Genomic DNA, 23,251 nt, shown 5'->3' with positions numbered 1-23,251 from the left:
GGTTTGAAAGCAGATGCAGGAAACCTCCTAATTAATGCAGTTGAACACTGCTTTGTGACTACAATCAGGTATATTTAGAAGCAGCAAGGGTGGCAAAGAAGCAACATCTCACTGTATCTATTCAATCTTGTATTTGCGGTCTAGCTGAGCTGTCACAGTCATTCAGGGACTATTGCATGCTGGCCCCAAAGACATCTTAGACCCATCTGATGCCCATTGTGATAAAATTGCTGGTTATTTCCAGGACAAAATTTCTTGTATCGCCAAGGATTTAGAATCCACTTACAGCAGCCAAATCAGGTGTGGTAACCAGAGCACAGCCTGGTTCAGTTTTCTTGGATGATTTTCAACTGGTGCAGTTTAAGGCTGTTGACAGGGTGCATGGTTTATAAATGCCAGCAAGAAAGGAACAACTGGCTGGTCCAAGGAGGTGATTAATGCCTCCTTGTGAAGAGGAGAAGTCTCATGCTTTGTGAAAGACAGCACTGAGACCTCTTCTAAAAAAAATCCCCCCTCAACCCAGAAGATTTTAATAGCTTTAGGCTGATAGCAAATGTACCTTTCCAGGACAGGGTTCTTGAGTGTGTGGTTGCCAAACAACTCCAGCCATTCTTGGATGAAGCTGTTTCAATCAAGGTTCAGGCCAGGTTTTGACATGAAAACAGCTTTAATCATCCTGTATGATGACCTGTCTTGGGAGAGAAACGGGGCAAGCATGGCCCACTTGATACTCCTTGATCTCTTTACCAGCCACAGCTAAAAATAGCTTTTAAAATTAAGAGGCTGGGCTTGTGGTACTGGCAGTATGTTCCCAACTAAATAGCTATACTGTGATAGTTCTTTGTTCCTAGCAATTATTTAAATATAAAAGTAAAAAGTAAAATGTATGAGAAAACCACTTAGAAGTTTGTAGATAAATTAACCAAAGTATCCTTCTGAGCTAACTCTCTGGGGAATACTGTGTTGCAGTGGTTCTGGTTCTACTTGGAGGGCAATCTCCAGAAGGTAGTGCTTGGAGGAAAAGGTTCAATCCCATGGATTCTCCAGCATGGAGTTCCTCAGAGATCTGTTGTATCCCCCATGCTGTTTAACATCTACATTAAGTTGCTGAGTGGGATCATCCAGAATTTTGGATTATGATGCAATCTGCTGATGACATGCAGCTCTGTTTCTCCTTTCCGTCTTCAGCAAGTGTAACTGTGGATGTGCTAAAGCAGTGCCTGGCTGCAACCATGGACTGGATGAGAGCTAACAAACTGAAGCTCAATCCAGACAAGACTGAGGTGCTGTTAGTGGGTGGCTCCACTGAACAGGTGGAGGGTTTTCAACATGTTTTGGATACGATTACACTCCCCTTGGAGGAACAGGCTCATAGGGTGGGGGCTCTCCTTGTTTCATTTTTGTCACTTGAGGTGCAGGTTGCTTCAGTGACAGAGTGCTTTCTATCAGATTTGATTGGTGGCCCAGGTACACCCTTATTTGGACATTAGACTGGTTTCAGTAACCTGTGCTCTGGTAATCTCTAGATTAGTACAAGTGGCTGCTCGTGAAGACTATTTAAAAGCTTCAGCTTGTACAGAATGTGGCAGCCAGATTAATGACTGAGACCCACAGTTCTGAACATATAAGACCAATTCTGACCCACTAATGCTTTTATCTGTGTGCCCAAACCAAGGTACTGGTTTTTAACCTATCAGTCCTTGAGTCCAAATTACTTGACAAAAGTGCCTCTCCCAGCCACATGCCATTCCAGGGCTTTCCTCAGAGTGCCATTTCTAATGGCGTATTGGAGGGCAGCAACAAGAGTGTGGGCTTTCTCTGTGGTGCCCCTTTCCACTGGGACTCCCCAAATGCCAACCTTGTCATCTTTTCAAGACCAGGTTATGATTGCCCTTTATGACAAGGCTTTTGAAGATATACTTGGATATGTAAGGGCTCATCACAGGTGCTTTTATGGGGCTACCCATAAATTGTATGCTGTTTTCACTGTTCTTAATTTTTTTGTTTTAAAATGCTTACATTTTGAAAAGATTTATGATATTTTATTGTATATTTATGAAATGTTATAAACTGCCCATACAGCTTTGGCTATATTAATTAATTAATTAATTAAGGCATTTGAAAATTCTGTATTGCAACCTTGTGTTGGGCCACAGCTAAAAATATCACTCCTAAAATTAAAGAGTCTTTGCTTGTGATATTGGCAGTATGCTTCCAGCTGCATAGCTAAACTATGGTAGTTTTCTGTTTCTGCTTTCTAGAAGTGAAGAAACTATTTTCAATGGTTGAAAATATAATTATGTTGGTATCAATATATTTTCTGTCTTGTTTAAAAGCCTATTGACACTCAGTCTGCACAGTTTGGTATATGCAATAGGAGAAGTTTTGCTGAGATATTATAGTTTCTCAAGAATATACATTTGTTATGGGTTGGGGGCAGCCTTATCTTTTTATTCTAGTTTGTTTTTTAAATTTTCTTACTTGAACCTCTCTACAGATACTTCACTGCCCTGTTATTGTGTTTCAGAATGAAAGTGAATCCAGTGAAGCAGAGGAAAATGTAGACATAGAGACTGTGGAAGAACTTTCAGAAAAAATAAATATTGCTCGCCTAAAGGCTACAGCTACCCATGCCTTGCTATCTAAAGAATTGTAAGTATGTTTTCTTTAAGTACAATTTTTTTCTGTCAGTCTGGTAGACGTAAAGCAAAACAAGCAAAGGCTTCTATTTTATGGTGGATTCAACCAGGATTTACAAACCAGGGTTTACATGTGACTTATTATACAGTATTTTCAGTTAGTTAGATCACAGTTTAGAATCATATCAACACTACATGTTGATAAGCAGGTTGCTTACCTGTAACCGTCGTTCTTCAAGTGACCATCTGTGCATTCATACATTATGGGTGCTGTGCCTGTGCAGTGCCTGTTGCCGGGAAGATTCAACAGCTTTAACAGTTTTCAGCAGGAATTCCGCACCCTCCCTCCGTGGTATAAATGGGTGGAGTGCCTGCCATTTCCCCAGTCTACTGAAGACCGCCCATTCGCCTCCAGGTGGATATGAGTAAAATTGAATTCGATAGGAAGTATCAAAGACAGAAATTAGCTGTCAGAAGCATCAGGATAGTTATACACATATGTGGACATGTGTATACAGCTATCTAAATCAGATGTATAACAAATAAGGTCATTTTGTAAACCCAGTCACCGTCACCAAGTGGGGCTGGTGGGTGGGTTGTGTGAATGTACAGATGGCCACTTGAAGAATGATAGTTACAGGTAAGCAACCTGCCTTTCTTCGTGGCCTCTGTGCATCACACATTATGGGTGATTAGTAAGCTTACCACACCTGGAGGCAGGACGTTGTTGTCACTGAAGAACGGAGGATAGAACTGCACAGCCTAGTAGTAGCAGACTGAGGTGCAAAGTTGTTCACTGTAGCAAATAAGGTGAAGCGCTTCCATTTAGCATTATAGGATCGCTGCATAGCCAGTCATAGTGCAAACTGGAGAATGAACTGTATGTCAGGGTGAAGATTGGTAAGATTCAGCGAAGGTGTTGGTACCGATGTCGATACTGATGGCAGTGCTGTATCAGGGAGTTGAAATGTAGCAGAAAGCAATGTTAGAGATGTTGTATGTGTCGATTCCAACGATGTTGGTACCGATGGAGAAGGGAAAGTCAATGAATGAGCCAGGCCATGAGGTTGAGAGAGTGTAGATCTGGATGTTGAATGTTGTTGAGTAAGGAGATGTGGAATCCAAGGAAGGCGAAGAAAGTTGTTGGAAAGGTGAAGAAGAGTGGGAAGCCATGACTGTCAGGGCCACCAGGGAGTTATGAGAATCCCACGAGCATTGTCTTGGCTGTTTTTGGCTAGTGTCCTTCTTATCAATGGTGTCGGTGCAAAGCCGTAGAAGAGTCTGTTTGTCCAAGGAATCATTAGTGCATCTCTGATCAAATTTGGGCCAGTGCCCACTCGGAAGCAGTACGTCATGCAAACAGAGTTGTCATGAGTTGCAAACAAGTCTATGTCCGGTGGTCCCAGAGGTGAAAAAGGTGTGGACAAACTTGATGGTCTAGTTCCCACTTGTGTGTCGTTGACATTGTCTACTGAGAGAGTCGGCTTCTTTGGTGTTGGTCCCAGTGAGATGAATGGCTAGGGGAGTGATCTCGTGGGCAATGCACCAGTTCCAGAGGCAGAGAACAAGATGAGCCATGGGGGCTGACCTCGTACCACCTTGCTTATTTATATAGAACACAGTCACAATATTATCCGATGCATTCTGTACAGTGCAGCCTCGAAAGATGCTCTCGAAGGAACAGAGGGCTTTGAAGACCGCCAGTAGTTCCAGTTAGTTGATATGTCTGGGGGTCTCATGGCCACGCCAGGTACCCTGTGTCCGGAAGGTCGTGCAGTGGGCTCCCCAACCAGTCAGGGAAGCATCAGTTAGAGCCGGCTGTGGCAGATGGAATGGGACTCTAGAAGAGAGGTTGGTATCTATCATCCACCAAGACGGGGTGTGAAGAACCGAGAGAGGTGGCTGAGGTAGTCGGTGCAGTCAATCTCGTTGTGGATGGAAGGTGCGGTTGAACCAAAGTTGTAAGGGTCTCATCCACAGTCCGGCGTTTGGTACTACAGAAACTGTGGATGCCATATCTCCAAGCAGTTTCTGTATGGATAACTCTGCAACAGTCTGTTGGGCAGTAATCTGTTGGATAGACATAAGTAATCTGTCTTTTCGGTCACGAGGAAGTAAGGCTCGGGTGCGTAGTGAGTCAAGACGAGCTCTGATGAAGTTGATGACCTGGGAAGAAACGAGGCATGATGTTTCAACATTAATGTACAGTCCAAGTTGGTAAAGGAGGGAGCAGGTTGTATCAATGGAGGCTAGAAGGCCATCCCTAGAAGAGGAGAGGATAAGCCAGTCATTGAGGTAATGGTAAATATGAATACCCGAAGATGGGCGCATACTGGAGCCATACTTTTGGTGAAAACTCTTGGAGCAGTGGCAAGACCGAAGGGGAGTACATTGTATTCAAATATGTCGGTACCGACAGTGAACCGGAGGAGACGCCTGTGAGCAGGATGTATGCTTATGTGGAAATAAACTTCCTTCAAGTCTAAGGATGCGAACTAATCCTCCTTCCTGAGCAACAGAAGGATATTGTGGAGTGTGGTCATTAGGAATTTTTTGGTTTTGATGTATTTTTTAATGCCACGTAAGTCCAATATTGACCACCATCCCTTTTCGGTACCGTAAAGTATGTGGAGTAGAAACTGTGCGGGTCTTCCGAGCAGTGCAGTTTTCAAATCGCTCCTTTATGAAGTAGCTGGGAAACTTCATCCAGAAGGACCCGGAGAGGCAGCCTTATATCGGATCGGTCCAGGAGGTGACACAGTGTCAAACTTGATTTTGTCCCCATGCTCTATGATGGTAAGTACCCACTTATCACATGTGATGGACTCCCAAATGGGGAGTTGGCCTTGCAGCTGATCCCTAAAAGGAAGAGGGGAAGGTAGGTTGGAGGATCAAGGAGAGGTTCATGCATCCCATCAATGCTGGCATTTGTTGGTGTGGGGATGGCAACAAGCTTGTTGGTACTGTGGTGCATTCTGCCTTTGGTTCCTTTATTGATGCTGTTGGAATTTTTGGCATCCCGCATACTGTTGGTAAGGTTGGTAGCAGTACTGAGAGTGAGGCCATGGCCACTTATGTCAGTGCTGTGACGGCGTCTCCATATGGCGAGCTGTAAGATGAACCTTGTGAATATTCTCCAGCTTGTTGTCAGTTTAACATGGAAGATCCCGGAGCTATTGAAGGGCATATTCTCCATGCGTCACTTAGTTTCATCTGGTAGGTTGTGGCGACGAAGGATGACGGCACCAACAAGAGCCCTAAAGTCGCAATTGACATGAAGCCTCGCCGTATTGAGTTGCTGGATGGAAAGCTGCATAGCCTCGCAGGTGAACATGCGGGCAAGCTCCCTATGCTGCTCTGGGAGATTAGAGGTAAGGGACTCAATCTTCTGCATGAGGAAATATCCAGAAGCACCTCACCATGGTGGCTTCATAATTGGAGATAAAAAGACCTGAGTCCCATAGCAGCGTAGATTCGACAAGACATCACGTCGATCTTTCTGCCTTCCTTGTCCATCGGAGTCAAGTGCTCTTTGTTCTGTTGACCCTGGGGGGACTCAATGACAATTGAATTTGGCTTGGGATGTTTAAGAAGGAATGCGATGCCTTGTTCCTGAACCTTGTACATTGACTCGAGTTGCCTGGACATTGTGTGCGGCTGACTGGGGAACTGCTATGTATCCATCATCACTTGCCTCAGTTGTAATGAATGGCAGAGCGATGGAGGATGAGTCCTTTCTGACGATGTCATAGATGTTATCTTGATTTGGGTTGATGCGATGTCGGACATCGATCTCCAACTACTTTGTCATCCTAGAGAGCAGCTCTGCGAAGTTGCCGTGCGAATCTTCAGGAGAGCCCGGACCTTGTGTTGAGATCATGGCATCTGGCAATGTCGACGCCTGTTGAGAGTCTTCTGAATCGGAATCCGAGTGGTACAGAGGACTTGAGGAAGACCCAACAGGAGAAGGCAGAGGTCGGGAAAGAGCAGCCGCAGAGGTCAATGGCGCTTCCCTCGACACTGAATGAGGGGTGGAATGTCATAGATGTTATCTTGATAATGATGAGGAATGATGAGGACGGATTGGAGGTCTCGGGTAATAACCAAAGGGAGGATAATAGTCCCATGGATAGGACCAAGACGGATTGAACTCCCCGTATGGTAAAGAGACCCAGTATTTGGAAGGCTAAACTGGGACCTGTTGCTGTGGGAGGGAGGCTGGGAGTTGAGGAGCCCTCAGAGATCCTTCCGGAGATGTTGGCATCGGTGTCGGGGAACAGACAGGTGGCAGGTCAGTGTGCGACCAAGGTGGAGAGTCTCAGATTTTGCCATCCAACATAGACCCTCTAGCTACAGGGTCGGAACATTCAAGACTAGATGACGATCCGTGGTGGAGACCTCAGTGGAGTCACTTGCATGACCAACTGAATGGTAGGTTCAATCGAAGCCGGGATTGAGGTGGCGATTGGTACCAAAGGTGGAGTGGACACCGATTCCGAGTGAGGCACTTTGGGATGGTTCTTGTGCCTGTGCTTCGCCTTGTCAGGCTTGTCCTTCTTAGGCCTTTTGTACACTTGGTGGACCGACTTGCTTCCCTTCTCCTTCTGCTTGCAGTGAGGAGAGTGAGGGGAGCGCTTTCCCTCCTTGGATGTTGTGTTTCCCTCAGATGGTTGAGGAGGAGCAGCCTTAGATGGACTGGCTGCAGGGATCTCTGCTGAGACCATTTTTATGGCAACCAAAGCCTGGTCCCAGAGCATCTTCCGCAGATGGTTTTCCCGGTTCTTGCGGGCCTGTCTGATAAAGGACTGGCAATGGCTGCACTTACCAGTCCTGTGATCCTCTCCCAAGCATAGAAGGCACAAGTCATGTGGGTCAGCGGGAGACATTTTAGCCCCACACTGTGAACACTTGCAGAAACTGCGCGCTGCACCATCGAAGAAAGAGGAAAAAACAGTGAACAGCAGAAGAATTGACAAGAAGAACAACAACAATAGAAGGGGTTTTTTATATTTTTATTTTGGTGGGGGGAAGGGAAAGGGGGAAGGGAGGAGAAAACAATGTAAACGGGGGGATTGGATGGGATATAGCTTGGAATAGAAAAGGGCTGTAAAGTCAAGAGAATAACAGTACAACTTTATCAGAATATAGCTATGAGAGTCAAGCAAAAGGCTCAAGGCACAGTGAACAGTAGTCACAAAAAGACGGGAAATGGTGAGCACCGCCCATTTATACTACAGGGGGAGCATGCGGAGTTCCCGCTGAAAACTGTTAAAGCTGCTTAATCTTCCTGGCAACAGGCACTGCGCAGGCGCACCACTCATAATATGTGATGCACAGAGGCCACAATGAAAAACAGTGACTTAATTTCTAACTACAATCCTGACTTATAGACTAGAATTTGAACTTTCTTCTTGGTTTGCATAGCAGGTATCTCTTTCTGCTTAGACAGCAATTAGATTTCATTAATATCTAATTGCTGTCTAATATCAACAAATATTACAAAAAATAGAAAATAACTTCTTTTTAGAGTTAGCTACTGTTTGGGGTTACTCCAGCAGCTGCAGGCAATGCTGGTAGATAGGCCATGGCCATATGCATGTAGGGATGAGATCGGTTGGGGAGGGGGAATCTCTTCCTCCCTCCAGTCCTGTTTGCATTGGAAGCATAGTTGAGTTGGGGAAGATGACACATGGGGATGGTTCCATGGGCTTCCAGTTGTTCAACAGATTCAGAAGTGCAGTTTGACTGGAGAAGAGGGGATAGGGGAAGAGTCATCCCCATATGTATTCTCCTCATTTTTCTTCTGCTGATTGCAGATAATGCTTTTTGCATTTATGGGCCCATGAGGAATCTCCACTGATCAGAGGTTCCCCCTGCCTTTTCTAACTTGCGCTAGCTGAGCACAAGCACTTAATTTGCAAAACGTGCTTTCACATACAAAGGTGATTGCTAGGAAAAGATCCTGTACTTGAGACTGCATACATAGCTGCTTTAGAGGATTCTTTTAACCTGTTGAATGGATAGTTGATGGTGTAAGCCTAGCAGTATAATTTATATACTTATACACAGTGCTTTTTTTGTAAGAAAAAAGATGCTGGAACTCATGAAATTATTTATCTTTCGCACGTAGTCAATCACTGTATGCACACCCACACATGTCAGTTGTGTAACGAAACATAACGGTCGCCGCCCGCAGTAAGCACTCAGCGCGCGACCACACGACCAATCGCAAGCCGAGCAGCACCACAAGCCGAGCAGCACCATCACAACCAGCACGGACAGAGTACGCATGCATTGGATTCGACACACAAGCGGCCCGCATGCACCGTTTTAATGATTTTGCCACCGACCTGCTACGCTCGACAGGGCAATTCAAATCCACGTGGACCAAACATCAAATTTTCAAAAGTACTTTTAAAACTGTTTACTTTTAAAACAGAAAATTTGTTGAAAAACGGTGCCGGAACTCCATTCCGGTGCGTTGTATGACAAAAAAAAAAAAGCACTGCTTATACACTTATAACTTCTTGTGGATAAAACTACATACCTTTGCCTCACTTTCTTTTGTCACCTCATCGGATGGGATCGATGCACTAACAGTCTGGTTTGGAAAAAGATAATCACACATTGAAATTCATAACTTCCACTGATGCTTCTTATATGATAGACTGCAGCCTTGTTTGATACCACTGCTGTCTGTAGAAAAGGGCTGGGCAACTTGTGGCTCTCAGAAGCTGTCTGGGTGGCCTGCCTCAAGTGCCCAAGGTGCCAGATATACACACACACTGTTCTCGTTCCTGCTCCAAGGCAGTACAGTTGAACTGGGGAAGAAGGCATACTTGGGATAATTTCGCAATAGACTAATTGAGATGTAAATCAAATGTAAATCAAATAATTCATTTTTATCCTTCAGGAATCATGTTTGTGACAATTCTAATAAGACAGTGACCAAGACTGCTAAGGTAGAAACCTGTTCATTCTTATTCTTCTTTTCTTTGTAATGTATATCAGTCCAAAGAGGTACTTGAGTGTCTCTGAAGGCAGGAGAAGACATAACATTGGATGCTATCTAATATGAAAAGGCCATGTCATGCTCTCATTTTCTCTATAGTATTTTATAAGACATACCTTTGTTCTGTGCTAGTAACAACCAGTAATGTGGAACCTGAGTGGTGAAAGGAAGAGAAACAAATCAGAAGAGCACTAGAAGGGGATACGAGTTTTATGCCCCAAATTATAAGTAGCTAACTTGCAGTATGGGCCATAAGTGACATAGTCAGCCTAGGGGCTGTGAAATAACTGTCGGATAGGAACAGGAGAGAGTCCCCATGGTTGGCTCTTCTAGCACCAGGCTCTTCTCCTACCAGTCTCTCCTGTGTTGCACTGATGAATGCTCTCTAGCTCAGCAGATGAGAAGAAAGATCCCGCCAAGGCCAAATGGCTTGCAAATGTATTCACTTTCCATTATTGTATACTTGGTAGTATGCAGCAGAGGATGATTACCACAACTGAGGATTTGCTCATATGTGGTGGTGTCAAAGTCTTGTGCTAAGTCTCATTATTCTGAATTGTGTCTTTTGTCCTGGTTCATGCTTAAATCCCTGATTGCCCTTCTAGCTCCTCTGAAGTCAGGCAGCCACTTCTCCCTTAATGACTACTACCTGGTTTTCTTGAAAAGCTGAGCCATGGGTAAACACAGGTCTGTTGTTATAATCATGAAGGATGGGTAAACATAGGTCTGTTGCTATAATCATGAAGGCGACTGCTTGGTTGCATGTTTTTGTTTTAAATAGTGCACAAAAGCAGATCTTTTCTTTTCTTAGCAATCTGAGTCCTCAAACAAAAAGCCAAAGAATGAGGAAGAAGCCTTTGCTAACTACCGGCAAACACATACAGCAAATGAACGTCGCCGTCGTAAAGAAATGAGGGGACTTTTTGAAAAACTGAAAGCAACTCTGCCATTACACACTCTCCCCAAAGTTTCCAAGTGCTTTATCCTCAAACAAGTCAGTATTGTATAATTTAACATCATTTGCAAAGAGGTTGTAAGATAAATTATGACAGAAAAGAATGGTGGGATATCTTGCAGTTATTAATAATAAATTTATGACAAAGATAGTTACTTGTTGAAATATAATTATTAATGTATCAGGTTTTGTCCACCAGTTGATTTATTAGTAATTTAAATTTACATAAATTTAATTTTAGAGCAAAGGTGATGATTCTGAAGATAATACACTTTTTTTGTTTTTATTTGATGCATTTACATGACACAGCAGGAACCATCATAGAGGCTCTGTCTTCTTTTTCATAGGGAAAGGTGAAGTTGAATGCCCCTGTTAAGATCACAGCTATCCACATTTGAGCATTGTAATTAGTTCTAGTAAAATGCACATAACCTTTACCAAAAAAACCCAATTAATCAGAGATCCATTTTTGCTCAAATTGAATAGATCAGTTCTTTATTCTTAGCATCCTTTGGTTTTTTTTAAAAAAGCCTAGCAAGCATGCAGTTCATCATTCCCATTGTTTTTGCCTGGGGCATGGCTCATGTTTTTAATATAGTGCAGTCTTTTCCTCTAAAGCAGGGATCCTCAGACGTTTTCAACAGGGGGTCAGTTGAAAGACAGTGGCGGGCGGACGTGTGGCAAGGCAGCAGTGATGCCGGCGGGCGGGCGTGTGGCGAGGCAGCAGCTTGCTCGCTTGGAGGTGGCTTTCTCCAAGCGAGTCCAAAACGATCTCCAAGCAAGCAAGCCAGCACAGCCATGGGGAGTCCAAATCCTCTGAGGTGGGCTGGATAAATTGGCATGGCAGGCCAGATGTGTCCCGCAGCCCATAGTTTGAGGACCCATGCTCTAAAGCATTCAGTTCATACCTGCTGAGTGAAACTTAGTTTGCTTATGTTTAACTTGATTTCTTTCAGAATGTTTTATTAATAGGAAAGAAGAGAAGTTGTCTTTTTTACTTGTAAGTATATTTTGTGCTGGAATCAAAAATGGATTCTTTATCCCTTTTTCAGGCTTTTGAGGAGATTCAGGGGCTGACAGATCAAGCAGATAAACTCATAGGTCAAAAGAACTTGTTAATGCGCAAACAAGACACCTTGATTCGTAAAGTTTCTGCACTTTCAGGTGAGATGAAATGACAGGACAGGGAGAGGTATATACTTGAAGAGAACTCCCAAAATAAGATTTGAGGGCGGTACTTGGATGATTCTACACGGTTGAGAAGAATGGTGTTATTGTCCCTGTATAAAGTATTAATAACATTTGTAAGGGCTTACTCCAATGAAATTTGACCCCATGTACAGGAAGGGGGCAGGTTTGTCAGAAATTCTATAACCTTTATGCTGTAAAATATTGCATTTTGACTAATTGGTGAGTTCTGAGTTGATGATAAGCATGTTGAATATGAGGGAAACTGTATGCTATTTTCCTTTGTAGGCAAGACACAGGAAGTAGTCTTGAAGAAGCTGGAATACATTTATGCCAAACAGAAAGCAGTAGAAATACAAAAAAAGAATCAGTATCAGCAAACAGAACCTATGAAGACTACAGATACTGCTAGGCCTTCTGTGGAAAACAGTCCCTCTTCTATCCTTAAAGAAATGAAACCTGTGATTCTGTCCAACAAGCGTGCAAAACCATTGATACTTTCCAGGAAAGGAAGCAATGCTACAGGTATGTTAAAGAAAGTAGTTGATATTCAGATGAAGTAAATTCTAAGCCACAAGAAATTCTTGAACATTTAATTTGTCTACCTGGAATACTTTAATATGTTATGCAAGATATAATTTCATTATTAAAACAGATTATTTATTAATCAAAAGCTGTAAGCACAGGCAAAATTTAAATTGCCACAAAATTTACACCATAATTTAGACTGTATGAGAGATTATGAGGCTGCCATAAGCTTTTCTGCAGATTTCATTTGTTGTACTTTCTTATTTCTCAGGAATCTGTTGTATGGGAAAATTACAGTAGTTTATGTTTTGGAGGAATTGTAGTGGATTGATCAGTGTACTGTATTAGTTTATTTAGAATGTTTTTGTACTGACCATCCATTCAGTGGGTGGGTTTGAATGACATGTTATGTCAGCCTACCCAAATGCACAGATGATCGGAGACATTGTGTGTAGGATTTTCCGCTACTCCCAGTCCCCTTGCAGGTATCCTGAGCACAATGTTGGGAGGGATTATGTTTCTGTGTGCCCTTACTGCCATCATGAGGCATTTCAGGCTTGATTTGATATGTGTGTGTGAGAGAGAGACAGAGAGAAAGAGAGAGATCACGAAAGTTGCTTAGGCACTTTTGGGGCAGACTGTAACAATGGCTGTCACAAACAACTTGGCAAGAACAGGGAAAAAAACCCCTTGTCATTCTTTCCATACAGCTTGCTGAAGTTTGGGTTGATACAGATGGCTCATGTCATCTATATTCAGACAATCTTACCACCAACAGGGAGAGATGGTGGCGGGTGATCATCGTCGGGGACTCTGCTAAGGGGCACTGAGGTGGCAGTGTGCTGCCCTGACCCTGAGGCGAGGGAGGTCTGTTGCCTGCTGGGTGCACACATCCAGCATGTGAAGGATGGAGTGGAGCATCTTGTTTGCTCCAGAGGCCACCAGCCACTTCTGGTGATCCATGTGGGGACAAATGACATAGCCAGGCAGGGTGTGGGCGGGATCACCAGGGACTTTGAGACCTTAGGGAAGAAACTCATGGACCTAAAGGCCCAAGTGACCTTTTCATCTATCTTACCTGTCCAGGGATTTGGGCCAGGCAGGGAACGGAGGGTCACTGAGGTGAACGACTGGCTTAGGGTGTGGTGCCAGAAGGAACACTTTGGGTTCCTTGACCACGCACCTGGTTTCTTGCCAATGGACTTCTGACAAGGGAAGGGTTGCACCTCAAAAGGATGAGGAAAAGCTCCTTCGGAAATGCTCTAGCGAGCTTTGTCCAGAAGACTTTAAACTGAGCGGGGGGGGGGCGGTCAGGCCCCCCAGAAACTTGTCTGCACTGGACAAGTGAGGGGAGAGAATCAGGGCTCTGGGACCAGGGTGTTAGAGGTACTGCAGGGGCTGAAAGGACTCCTATGAAGAGGGGGCCAGTATCAGGGAAGATGGGAGGGAGGAGGAGGCTGGGGATTCCAAAGAAAGGAAGCTGTGGGAAGGAGTTGAGGTGCATGTACACCAGTGCTAGGAGCATGGGTAATTAGCAGGAAGAGCTTGAAGCTCTCCTGGGAATAGGAGGGTATGACCTGGTGGGGATCACAGAAACTTGGTGGGATGAAAGGCAAGACTGGAATGTAAACATAGAGGGGTATCACCTGTTTAGAAAGGACAGGAAGGGAAAGAAGGGCAGGTAGCTTTATACGTCACAGAAGAGCTAGGATGCAGTGAGATGGAATGCAACGCAGTTGGGGATCTGGTAGAGGCAGTCTGGGTGAAACTAAGGGGTTTTGACAGGGAGAGGGACCTGACAGTGGGGGTATGTTATTGCCTTCCAGGTCAACTTAAGACCCTGGATGATGTCCTGACAGATCAGATTCCAAGGATATCTCGGGGGAGGGACACAGTAATTATGGGAGATTTCAATCTCCCGGATATTAGTTGGGAGACTCAGATCACATCGCTTCCTAGACACTATAGAGCAGGGGTCCTCAAACTTTTTCAAGAGGGGGCCAGTTGAAGGGTGTCGGCGATGGAAGCGGGCCACCAAGGCGGTGCGGGGGGGGGGTGCGCCTTTGCACGCACGCAGTGAGGCAAGGGCATGCATGCGCAGAGATCGTTTTCTCCAAGTGAGTCCAAATGATCTCCTTGTGAGCAAGCCACCACTGGGCATGCACATGGTAAGGCGCCGGCTTGCTCACACGGTATCTTTTTCTCCGAGCAAGTCCAAAACAATCTCCTTGCGAGCAAGCCGGCGCCTCAGCACACAAGTGCATGCACGACGAGTCCAAAACCTCTGTGGCAGGCCAAATAAATGGGCATGGCGGGCCAGATCCGGCCCATGGGCCGTAGTTTGAGAACCCTTGCTATAGAGGGAGGAATTTTCACGCAGAGGGTTCAAGAGGCGATGGGACGAGGGGGCATCCTTGACTTGGTTTTGACCAACAGGGAGAAGCTGATAGATGTGGTACAGATTAGGGGAGCTCTGGATGCGAGTGATCACTCCATTCTTTGCTTTGAAATCAGGGCAATGGGGACGTGCAGCAGGTCGAGCACTAGAAGCTGGGATAGGCACGCACCCCCCACCCGCACTGCCTTGGCCTGCCTCCATCGCTGACACCCTTCAACTGGCCCCCTCTTGAAAAAGAGGGCTAACTTTGGCCAACTGAAGGCAAGACTGGGGAAAGTCTCCTGGGAGAGATTACTGGAAGGCAAGGGAGTTGAGGAGGGTGGATGGCACTCAAAAGGGAGGTTTTGGAGGCGCAAGCCTTGATGATACCTCTAGTTAGTAAGGCGGGGAGGCAAAGAAGAGTGCTGCCATGGATGCGAAAGGAGGCAATTAGACGGATTAGATGCAAGAGGAACCTCTGTAGGAAATGGGCACTGGGGCAAATAGACAAAAGGGTATACCAGGAGGAGGAGGCCCATTGCAGAAGGATTCTTCACAAGGCTAAGGCTGATTACGAGCTGAGAATTGCAAAGAATATCAAGAACAACAAAAAGGGCTTCTATCAGCATGTAAATAACAAGAGGAAGGTGAGACAGGTAGTGGGACCGCTAAATAAGGAGGAAGGGGATCCAATGACTGATGTGAGGGAACAGGCACAGATGCTAAATGACTATTTTGTCTCGGTGTTCTCCCCAAAGCAGGATGGGAGAGATCCTCATGGGAGATTAGATGAGGCCGGGGGCTTATGGGCACAGATTAGAGTCACCCCCTTAGAAGTCGAGGGGCTCCTCAGGGCACTGGACTTTACAAGGCACCGGGCCCTGACGGGTTACACCTGAGAGTACTTTGAGAGTTAGCAGGGGTTTTCTCATGCCTGCTGGCCTCCATTTTTGAGGCCTTGTGGAGAACAAGTGAAGTTCCAGAGGACTGGAGGGTAGCGTCAGTGGTCCCAATTTTCAAAAAGAGTTGTAAGAAGGAACATGAGGAATTACAGACCAGTTAGCCTTACATCCATTGTAGGAAAAACAATGAAAAGGCTCATGATAGTGAGAGATTTAGTGTTGATAGATAGGAAAGAGAGGCTGGCAGCCACACAACACAGCTTCTGCAAAAACAGGTTCTGCCAGACAAACCTTGTAGAATTCTACAACAAGGTTTCAAGGTGGCTAGATGGAGGAATGATGCTTGTGGTTTACCTGGATTTCAGCAAGGCCTTTGACAAAGTGCCCCATGATATCCTGGTTGAGAAACTGAGGAGTTTTGGGATAGACCAGTGCACTGTCTGATGGATCAGAGCATGGTTGACTGACTGAAAGCCAAGGGTAACCATTAGTGGGGAATCATCAGGATGGCAGCCAGTGACAAGCGGGTCCCCCAGGGCTCTGTCCTGGGGCCTGTCCTGTTTAATCTTTTCATCAACAACAAGGAAGAAGGGGTGACCAGTCTGTTGATCAAACTTGCAGACGATACTAAAACTGGGGCAGTGGCCACAACTGAGGAGCAGGTACTCCAGATCCAAAAGGATCTGGACAGACTATGGAAGTGGGCAGGAGACAACAGGATGGTGTTCAATGTGGATAAGTGCAAGGTCTTGCACTTGGGGCATAGGAATGGGTGTCATAAGTACAGGTTAGGGGAGAAGTGGCTGGAGAGCAGCACTTGTGAAAGGGATCTTGGGGTGCTGGTTGACTGCAGGCTAAACATGAGTCAGCAGTGTGATGTGGTCAAGAGGGCAAACACCACCCTTGGTTGCATAGCCAGAAGCATGGTTTCTAGATGAAGAGAGGTATTACTACCACTCTATACGACTCTGGTGCACCTGCAAATGGAGTATTGTGTTCAGTTTTGGGCCCCTCGTTACAGGAAGGATATAGCCAGGTTAGAGTCAGTGCAGCGTAGGGCCACAAGGTTGGTGGCTAGTTTGCAGGGAAAGCTGTATGAGGCGAGACTGAGAGAACAGTGTCACACAGAGGTGGGTAGAGTCTTGTTCTCCCATGCAGAGGGGGGCAGGACGTGCTCCAGCAGAGTGAAGCTCAGGGAACCAAGGTTCAACTTGGATGCCAGGAAGTACTTCCTGATAGTCAGCACCTCGAGGGTATGGAATGGGCTTCCATGGGAGGTGATCGAGGTCCCATCGGTGAGGGTGTTGAAGGATAGGCTAGACATGCACATGGTGGACATGTTGTGAGCGGAGCCAGCTGGAGTCAGGGGTCAGACTAGATAGCCTTGGAGACCCTTTCTGACTCACTCTGTTTCTATGTTAATATGAAAACTCATCATGGGTCAAAGGGAACCTACTCTAGCCCTTAGCTTGTTGGGGTGGCTTTTAATCCCACGATTATACCACCCTGAGAAACCTGTCTCAGGTGTGCAGAACTTGATAGCCCGCCATGTCTCAAAAGTCCCAGCGAACTGTTGTGCCAACGCAGTCAATGAATATTTTAAAGTGAGGTACAATAAAAATATACAGATTAACAGAACAATGTCTCAGCAGAACAACACTGTCTCCACTAGACATCCAAAGGACAAATAGGAGGAGTCCAGGTTAACCTCTCTGGGGAGGATGTTCCACAGTGGGTGTACTATTACACAAAAGGCTTCTGTTACAAGTGCCCACCATTTTCACTTATCAGGGAAGTGGGCTTAAGATGATGAATGCTGAGACATTTAATGTGATGATGTTCTTTTCCAAGTATACTTATATGAATACTCATTTTTTAAAATTCCGTACAGAAGATGCACCACCTTCTATGACATTAACAAACACCAGTCTAGTAATGACTGCAAATGGCCAAGTTCTTGCATTCAAGAGTCCTTTGGTACCAGGGCAAGTTGCTAGCCTGCCTTCCTCACTCCTGCAAACTGAACTCAAATCAGAAAACGATGGCAGTAATGGGACAACGCAGCCAGGTAAGATTAAAACACAACAGACAAATCAACACTGAATTTGAACTGACCTTTTTCAGTATGAATCTTGTAAAAGTACTCTTTCATATCTCTTCCAACTTCTAGTCAGTACTTCTAAAAGATAAACATTTGATATAAACAAAAATGTATTTTTGATTGAGTCCTTGAGAGAAAGACAGTTAAGTTTTGCTAAAGAAACAGAGAGGAAGGCATAACTAAATTGTAAAAAGAAGTATGTCAACTGTATCTGTTAACTGTAACATATGGTAGTAAATGAGATTAACATGTCATTTCATCTGGTGCCATATGTTACAAATGTACAGAGAACTTTTTTGCTTGATTTTCTTTTGCCTTGGCAGGCTATCTTAAAGTTGGTTTATTATTTCCCAAATAAGGTATTGCTTCTGTGATGATTCAGTTGCCAGGCTCAGCAGTGCCAGTGCAGGTGAAAGGCATCCTCCCTACCTCTGCAATTCCTGTTGCCTTGTCTGCAGTGGCCACTAGCTCACCCTCTTCAGTTGTAGAAACTGCTCCAGAGCTCACTTCAGGTAAGCTTTATATTAGCAGCAATAGAACAGTTTCAGTATGGCTTCCGAAGGGAAAGTCCTGCTTCGCTAATCTTTGGGTGCCTTGAGAGTGTCAGTGTGGATGACATAACATTATCTGTTGTGATGAGAGCCCAAAGGGACTGCAGACAATTTCAAAAGGATCTTTTCAGACTGCAGCAAATTAGGTTACTTGTAACTAAACGTAAAGTGTTTTATTTTGAGGTAGAAACTGGTGTCTAAACTGGCAGTAACAAGGAAATTGATATTGGTGGATAGCTCACTGAAACACTGATCTTCATAGTGTTCTCCATGCATCACACACATGGGCTTTGCCAGGCAGTACAAGGCCTAGATTGGAAAGACTTTCTATAGCTCAGCATCATGGAGTGGGTGGGAGCCCCACCCCACCCCCTCAGGGTTTCTGGATAAGAAGGGTGGGACTCCCGCCCAGTCCCTCAGTTCTTTTTTGACCGTACACTACATCAGCTAGATTGGAAATCGCTGCAAGTATTACTCATCTTCTTGCCCTGCCCTTAGGTTTCCCACATGTACTGAGAGGCTGTGAGAAGGGACGGTTGCTGAAGTTTAGTCTGGATATACTTTCACAAAAGTTTAAGTGCAAGTTGAGAAGCAAATAACAGTGTTTATTGGTGTGTGACTTCAGGAAGATCTTGGGATTTATCATGTGCACATGTATTATGACAACTGGCACAAGACCTGTCAACTGAGGCAAGAGGTTGCACTGTCCTCTCTTCTCTGCCCTGTCCTCCCCATTCACATGATGATAATGGTGTCCACAGAAGTAGCTGTCACCCTCATCCCTACTAGTTTCCCTCTCTTTCCTCCTGGCTGTGACAACAGTGGAAGTGTCTACCTGCCTCTTCCTCCATTCCCTCCCAAAACTGGTGACAATACCACTGTACCTTTCTTTGCTCTCTCCTGGTAACACTGCAACCTTCTCCTTCAGGAGCTTCCTATGAAGGGGCCCCTTTCTCAGAGCAAGGCATTGCCAGGGAGGTAGCCATGGAAAAAGCCTGTGCTGTAGCATAGACCACTGTCTTGTTCTGAGAAAGGAGACTTAAGTGAGGGACCATGGGCCAGGCTCTCTAGATTGCTGTACCGGTTGCTTTCTGCTGAACAGTCCATGGAGTTTCCCAGAGAATATACTCATTCCTGAACTCCAAGGTGTCCTCTGCATGAAGCAACTGGCAAGTGGTACACCTGAGGTGCCACTGGCCATAGCAGGAGAGTGGCCAGCACAGCTTTTGGAGTGCTGAACAAAGCATGCAGTTCTTCTCAAGGTGGGATCTGCCAACCTGTTCTTGGAAAGGCTATCCCTGTGTAAGAATTTAATGTACAGAACTACTTTTCTGGTGGTGATTAGCAACATGAAAAAATACATTGAGTTGAATACCAACTAAATTTGTTTGCACGTAATTCCAGTTGAAATCAGTGGAATTTAAATTATTACTAATTTATCCCATTGACTTGAATGGAATCTAACTTCAACTAACAGCCTGGATACAAATCATTACTATCATAGCCTGTATTTGTAGGGTTGCTTGGGATAGGAAATACATTCTTTGCCTTTTCCATCAGTCTTTCTGGAGATGTGTTAATGTGATTAGCAGGTACAATTTGAAGATGCAGTCTAGATGGAGGGGAATGATCTAGCTCCTGCCACTGCTCTTCTAACAGACTTTGCTTTATTTGGACTTGCAGAAAATGAAGACTCATTTATGATGCCAAGGATAGTAAATGTGACATCACTAGCTACTGAAGGAAAAAAAATAAACCTGGATGTAGATAAGAATCCTTACATAACTGGGGGTGTTAATTCCCAGACATCTGAGCCTTCCTTGCTACAAGTGGTATCACAAGAAACAACCAATCAGTCTGAAGGAAAAGCTGGAAGTTCTGGAAAAGAGAGAAATGCCACTGGAACACTACCAGATTTTCTTGGAGGGAAGGATAGTTTTCCACAAATAGTAAATGTCTCCAGTTTAAAGGGAACCCTAGGATCTTTTTCACCAAAATTCTGTATTGAAGAGTTAAGTGGAAGCCAGGCAAGAACAAAACAGATGGACAAGGGAGGTGACTGTCAAAGATCAAAAGAGTCTTCATTTCAAAAGGTGCAAGTTAATGAACCCAAGGGCTCAGGATTAGAGATGGAACTGCAAAAAGTAGCCTCTGTGATCCATGAACCAACACTGGATGCAAATGATTTAATGGACATAGAAGAGAATGATGACACAGATGAAACTCTCACCTCACTTCTAAATGAAATTGCATTTCTCAATCAGCAATTGAATGACGATGCCTCTGACATTTCAGAACTTCCCAACTCTCTAAGCTCTGGCTTTTCTCTAGGGGATATGGAAAGTCGCCGGGAATCAAATGCTGCAGATGGTTCTCCTTTTCAGTTTGGTGCAATGAGTGGAAGCTTTAAAGACCTTTCTGTAGTCCAGGAGAATAGTGATTCCATAGCCCCTCTCCTGCTTCATTTGGATGATGATGATCTTTCTGATGGAAACAGGAATTCAGGAGAGCTTTCAGCTGAATCTGATGCTTTGAAAATAATGCTAGGCTCTGAATTAAAGGCCCCAGATCCTGACCTCTCAGCAATACACAGTGGTGGAAGTAGAAAAAGTGTGGAAGCTCTGGCAAAGAAAAGAAGTGTGTCACCTCCCATTTTACATATGAAAACTAATGTAGAAGCTGGCAACACTGACATGACATGGAGGCCCATGCCCAAACTGGCACCACTTGGGTTGAAAGCATCTAAATTTCCATTAGATTCTGAAGGGCAGAATAACAAGATGATGCCCTCTTTGGCACCTGTTGCTGCAAAAGAGATGAAAACTGTCCAGCCACTGGCTATTCCAAGACAAGACTCTAAAGCGGTGCTCGCATCAAGACATGCATCTACAAAATCAAAATAGTATTGTGGTTTTACCTTCAAATTATCTTCCATTATTAATTTTTTACTTTTAAGAGACTTGAATCTAACTCACTGAGCATATGGTACACTTCCACCATCTAGCCTCCTATGTTGCATGAGCATATATTATAGCAAGTGTGCATGTAATGTATGGAGTTAGATGTTTCAGCTTAGTACTAGATGACAAGAAATCAGGAGTAAGAGACTAGCCAGACAAACTATGTGGGTGGCCTGTTGCTTGTTGTTTCTGTAGAGTCATTGTGAAAGAGAATGAGGATCTTTTAAGAAATTATATTAGATATTTTTACTGCATTTGCTTTGAGAAAAACTGCAGAACAGATTTCTTTCTGGCATGACAAAATCTGAGTGAGTGAGAGTATTATCTGCCTTGCTCAAACTCCCAAGGCAGTTCATAAATGGCAGGAACGTTGTTATAGTGCTTCTTACGCTTTCTGAAAGTCACAGGATGCATCCTTTTTAGACTATTTTAAACATTTTTAGCATTTCAAAAATAATTCAGGAATGTATTTAGTTTGTATACCTGTATCTTATCCATTCAGAATTTAGAAACTCAAATTAAAGCATTGGAGCTACAAGATGTATTTTTCTCTAATGTCTCTTGAATGAATAGTTTGGGGAACCTCTTCACTTTTAAGCTAAGGAATGTGAAGAGATTTCGTACTATTAAACAATTTATATTTTTGTACACAATTTCCTTCTGTAAATATGTAATTTTCCATGTAGGAACACTGTTAATGGTTTTGTATGATGGTTGTTGTTATCTGCTGTCAAGTTGTCTCTGACTTAGAGCAACCTTATGAATGATAGCCTTCCAAGCTGTCCTATCCATTGCATCCTTGCTTAGCTGTTCTAAATTCAAGGTTGGGGCTACCTTTATGGAGTCAATACAACTCTTATTTGACCTTGGTTTTCTTCATCTGCCTTCAACTTTCCGTGGCACAATTATCTTCTCCAGTGAGTTTTACCTTCTCATAATGTGTCCAAAGTATGGCAGTCTCAGTTTTGTTATTTTTGCTTTTAAGGAAAGCTCTAGTTTGATTTGATTCAGGAGCCACTTGTTTGTCTTTCCGTCTGTCCAGGATATTTACAAAGCTCTCCTCCAGCATCATGTTGTGAATATATGCTTTCTTCCTGTCAGTTTTTTTCACTGTCCAGTGTTCAATTCCATACATAGTGATCAGCAACAGAAAGCTGTGAATGATCTTGGCCTTAGTCACCAGTGAAACACATTTGATTATCTTTTCTAGTTCCTTCATTGCTGCTCTTCTGTGTTGCAGTCTTCTTCAAGATTCTTCGCTGCTATCATCCTTTGAATTGATGATTGAGCCAAGGTGTATGCAAAATCTTACACAATTTCAATTTCTTCCTTATTGGCTGTAAAGGTCTCTCATTTTTCTGCAGTCATGATTTTTTGTTTTCTGAATATTCAGCTGCAGTCCTACTTCTGTACTTCTTTCACATTCATCAGGAGTCATTTCAAGTCATTGCTGCTTTCTGCCAATAGTACGGTATCTTCTACGTATCTTATTGATGTGTCCCACCTATTTTCACTCCTTCCTCTGATCCTAATTCAGTTTTCCTCATAATATAATATGTAATATGTGTACAGGTTGACTAGATAGGGAGATAAAATACACCTGTGTCTGGCCCCTTTTCTATAGGGGACCATTCAGTGTCTCCATATTGGGTCCCAACGTTAGCTTCTAGTCCACAATACAGGCTACACATCAGGACATCATGAGGCACACACATTTCTTTCAGGACCACTCATAGTTTCTCTGGATCCACACACTCAAAGCTTTGCTGAAGTTTATAAAGCATAGGCAGATCTTTTGCAATTCTTTGGTGGACTTCAGTAGCCAACATATATTTACAATATGATCTCAAGTACCTCTTTTCAGAATCCAGCTTGAATGTCAGGCATTTTTCACTTCATATAGAGTAATAGTCTTTGTTACAACACTTAGAGCATCAGTTTGCTTATGTGAGGATGCTGTAGATGTGGTTTACCTAGATTTCAGCAAGGCATTTGACAAAGTGCCCCATGATATCCTGGTTGAGAAACTGAGGAGTTT

General features: G+C 44.1%; 1 protein-coding gene across 8 annotated transcripts in view; it reads left to right on the top strand.

Moving 5' to 3' along the window:
- The window catches only part of LOC123026305 (MAX gene-associated protein-like), an 85,205-nt gene extending 61,961 nt beyond the window's left edge, over positions 1 to 23,244 (top strand). For 6 of the 8 annotated variants that reach the window (XM_044435764.1, XM_044435765.1, XM_044435769.1 and 3 more), the window contains 8 exons: positions 2,528 to 2,652; positions 9,553 to 9,601; positions 10,463 to 10,645; positions 11,659 to 11,770; positions 12,083 to 12,319; positions 17,493 to 17,669; positions 18,062 to 18,214; positions 19,937 to 23,244. In XM_044435764.1, the coding sequence (XP_044291699.1) occupies positions 2,528 to 2,652; positions 9,553 to 9,601; positions 10,463 to 10,645; positions 11,659 to 11,770; positions 12,083 to 12,319; positions 17,493 to 17,669; positions 18,062 to 18,214; positions 19,937 to 21,156 (2,256 nt within the window). In that variant the 3' untranslated portion in view covers positions 21,157 to 23,244. The remainder of the gene's footprint in view (positions 1 to 2,527; positions 2,653 to 9,552; positions 9,602 to 10,462; positions 10,646 to 11,658; positions 11,771 to 12,082; positions 12,320 to 17,492; positions 17,670 to 18,061; positions 18,215 to 19,936) is intronic. The other 2 variants (XM_044435770.1, XM_044435766.1) reach the window with 1 other exon arrangement.
- Positions 23,245 to 23,251: the final 7 nt, after the last annotated feature.

The sequence above is a fragment of the Varanus komodoensis genome, unplaced genomic scaffold (assembly GCF_004798865.1).
Source record: "Varanus komodoensis strain SLA01 unplaced genomic scaffold, ASM479886v1 scaffold3, whole genome shotgun sequence".
Classification (NCBI taxonomy): domain Eukaryota; kingdom Metazoa; phylum Chordata; class Lepidosauria; order Squamata; family Varanidae; genus Varanus; species Varanus komodoensis.
Note: the sequence above shows the minus strand (reverse complement) of the source record. Positions and strands in the feature narration are given on the sequence as shown.